The sequence below is a fragment of the Vigna angularis genome, chromosome 1, assembly GCF_016808095.1.
Source record: "Vigna angularis cultivar LongXiaoDou No.4 chromosome 1, ASM1680809v1, whole genome shotgun sequence".
Classification (NCBI taxonomy): Eukaryota; Viridiplantae; Streptophyta; class Magnoliopsida; order Fabales; family Fabaceae; genus Vigna; species Vigna angularis.
In genome coordinates this window covers 18,061,893-18,064,964 of record NC_068970.1, presented here as the reverse complement: position 1 = coordinate 18,064,964, position 3,072 = coordinate 18,061,893, and the positions used below count along the sequence as shown (strand labels likewise).

Genomic DNA, 3,072 nt, shown 5'->3' with positions numbered 1-3,072 from the left:
TTTTTCCCTTCTTCTTGTGTACATCTTAAAAAACTCGATCTTTAACAAAAGCAGAAAATGGGAAAGACAATAATGAAGGAAAAACCTTTTTCCACCACGTTATATAACTTTTATTTCCAATCTCTATATTGTCTTCTTTTCTTTTTTGTTTAATTTCTTTCTTTCACGACTTTCCCATCGTCTTTTCTCTCTCAAAGTCTCTGCCTCGCGTGACTTGGTGCAGTCCCCTAATCCTATTTCACATTCTCCACCCAACCAACCACAAACCATCGAAATTCACACTTCAATCATGACAACCATAAACACCAATTCACCCATGTTCGCCCGTATCATTTAAGCCTCATCATGCATTCCACATAACTTCTCAACAAACCCCATTCAATTATTAATTACACGCCCAAATTAAAAGGTTTTTTTTTCTATTTTGAAAAAAGGAATTGATTACAGCCTTGCTCTTTCTCACGAGAAAGCAGCAACTTTTGATTACAAACGCCTTCACCACAATATTATAATTTCATTAATTCAAATTAAAGGAAGCAAAGAAAGGCGGTGCAATATGATTAACCTAATCTAATCTTAGAAGTAAAATCTAAGCATCATGCGTTTGATAACAAAGCCTCTTCATCGTCGTCATCATCACCAGGGTGACTTGCATGAAGTTCCTTTATCCATTCAAACGTTCGACGACGTGACGTAACCTTCTTTCCCTGCTTTTGCCTCTGCTTCTTCAACTCCACCACTTTTTCTTTCGCGGCGTGCCTTATGCTTTCTGTCTTGTTGCTACTTTTACCACCACCGTTACCACCTTTTATCATGACCATGTTGTTCGATTGCACTGTTTGGAAAGAACAATCACAACCACTCAATAGACCACCGCCTTTCCCCACTAACTGTTTCAAAACACCATCATTTCCCTTGTTCCTGTTACTTCTTTTCACACTTTTCGCACTGTTGTTGCTGCTGCTGTTGCTACTACTGTTGCGACTGACACAGTTTGATCTGTTGCGAACCTTCAGGTCTTGCAATCCTATCTCGGGAGCAGGGACCACACCCAAACGGAAAATTCCCCATGCTGACGTTGATTTTCTACCTGGGTTACCCAAGCTTGATAATTGTGTTGGGGTGGGTGCCCTTAACTGAGGCTTCGGACTTGGGTGCATATGAAACTGGTTTCGAATTCTGGGCTTCGTTCTCGGAGGTACCGTAGTAACCTTTTTTGTGGTTGTGATGGTAGCAGAGCTAGCGGTGCTAGTTGATGAGTTTTGGCTTCGAAGACTACTGCTTCTACTGCTACTGCTACTGTTACTCGGAAAATCCAAGGATTCGTTGATAAAGTGCTTACCATAATGTGGTTGAGATTGAGATAGTGTGGCTAATAAGCCAGCCTCGGAGCTGAAGGAGACACGCAATGGGAGGATTTGGCCTTTGAAGAAAACTTCATCCGCCGCACACATTTCGGGTTGTTTGGAAAAGGGAGCACCCCAGGAGCGGAAATTGAATTCCTCTTGAGTTGCTTCGTTGGCAGCAGAGCGTTGTTCTTGGAGGCTCGGTTGGTCGTTGAGGTTGATTGGAAGATCGGAAAGCGACAATGCTTCTTCTTCTTCTTCTTCTTCTTCTTCTTCTTGATATTGATCTTCTTCTTCATGGTCTTCTTCCTCTTCTTGGATAGGGTTCCATTTTCCTTGGACGATGGCTGAGGTGGCCATTGAGGAAGGAACAGGCTTGGTTGGAAAGCTGGAAGGTGTCGGGGAAGTTGGGGAAGGATGAATTAATGGGGTTAAGGTTTTTGATAGGGTAAAGGTATTTGAACAGGGTGAGGAGGGTGTGGGCGACAGAGTGACACGGACATTTAGAATATAAAAAGAGGTATAGGAGTGTGGTGCCCAGCACTAAAGTAAGAAATAAAATGGGGCATTGTAGCCATCACGTAAGCGACCCGAGCAAATAGGAGAAACGCTTCTTTGGTTTGGACACACATACCACAAAAGACACGTCCAATAAGCTCCTCAGACATCATTAAAAAAACAATATTATGTGATAATCTGCGTAAAACCATATTAAATTAAACAAGTGTGAAATAGAAACCCTCGTTAAAGTTTTTTTTGTTGCTTTTGAAGAGCTTGATGGTGTTTAGTGTGAGTTTTTGGGCCTGAGAATTGGCAGTAGTAGAGAGAGGACCTCTCTATCTATGTGTGTAGCGTATAGCTGGGCTTTAAAGGGTATATATTGTTGTGGAAATGAAGGTCTAATAATATTGTTTTAGTCGAAGTGCGGGTGAGGACCACTGCGCAGTCTGGCATATAATTTGAAATTTAATTATAAAAAGAGTTCAAACATGAAGCCAGTACGTACAGTGCTGCATTATCTTAAAAACATGAGGGTAGGTATTCCTTTAAGTACACTCATCAAAGAAAAGAAAAATGCAGATTGAGATAAAAATAAAGGGAAAAGAAAAGAAAATATTTCACAACTTGTGACCACAAATAGTAACGAAAATGAATTCCTAATATTCAAATTTCAAATAACTAATATGAATTGATTTACCATATTCTAAATTCATATTTCAAAGAAAATCAAATATGTGGTCCAAAATTCAATTTAATATCTACATGAAAGCATTCCACCAAATAAAATCAATTAGAGTTCAAAAATATTAAAAGATGAAGATGTATAATCATAAAAACTCAAATTACAATAAAATTAAAAAATTAATTTAGAAATTTGTAAAGCCATAATAAAGAAAACAACAAACAACAAAAAAGTAAATTGCATGATTAGAAAGCAAAAAAGATTAAGGGAAAGAATCAACCAAAACACTTGAAATCCTAGACGTAGTCGGTTGGGAATGGACAGTCATAAGTGAAGCCATAGGTGAAGATAGTCATAAGTGAAGCCATAGGTGAAGATAGTCATAAGTGAAGCCATAGGAGTGAGAGGCTTAACCTCATTCAGAGACACAGTCAATTCCTCTTGGAGATCAGAAGGACAAGTGACTGGAAGATGATGGTGCCGAGTCGGTAAAGGGCAAGATGGGAGAGAAAACAAAATTAGAGTTTTTAATGAGGTAAAAGT

General features: G+C 39.1%; 1 protein-coding gene across 1 annotated transcript; it reads right to left on the bottom strand.

Moving 5' to 3' along the window:
- Positions 1 to 402: 402 nt before the first annotated feature.
- On the bottom strand, positions 403 to 1,706 carry LOC108334055 (probable membrane-associated kinase regulator 1). Its single transcript, XM_017569672.2, has one exon. The coding sequence runs from the start codon at positions 1,704 to 1,706 to the stop codon at positions 597 to 599; it is 1,110 nt and encodes a 369-aa protein (XP_017425161.1). The 3' UTR covers positions 403 to 596.
- Between the last annotated feature and the right edge of the window lie 1,366 nt (positions 1,707 to 3,072).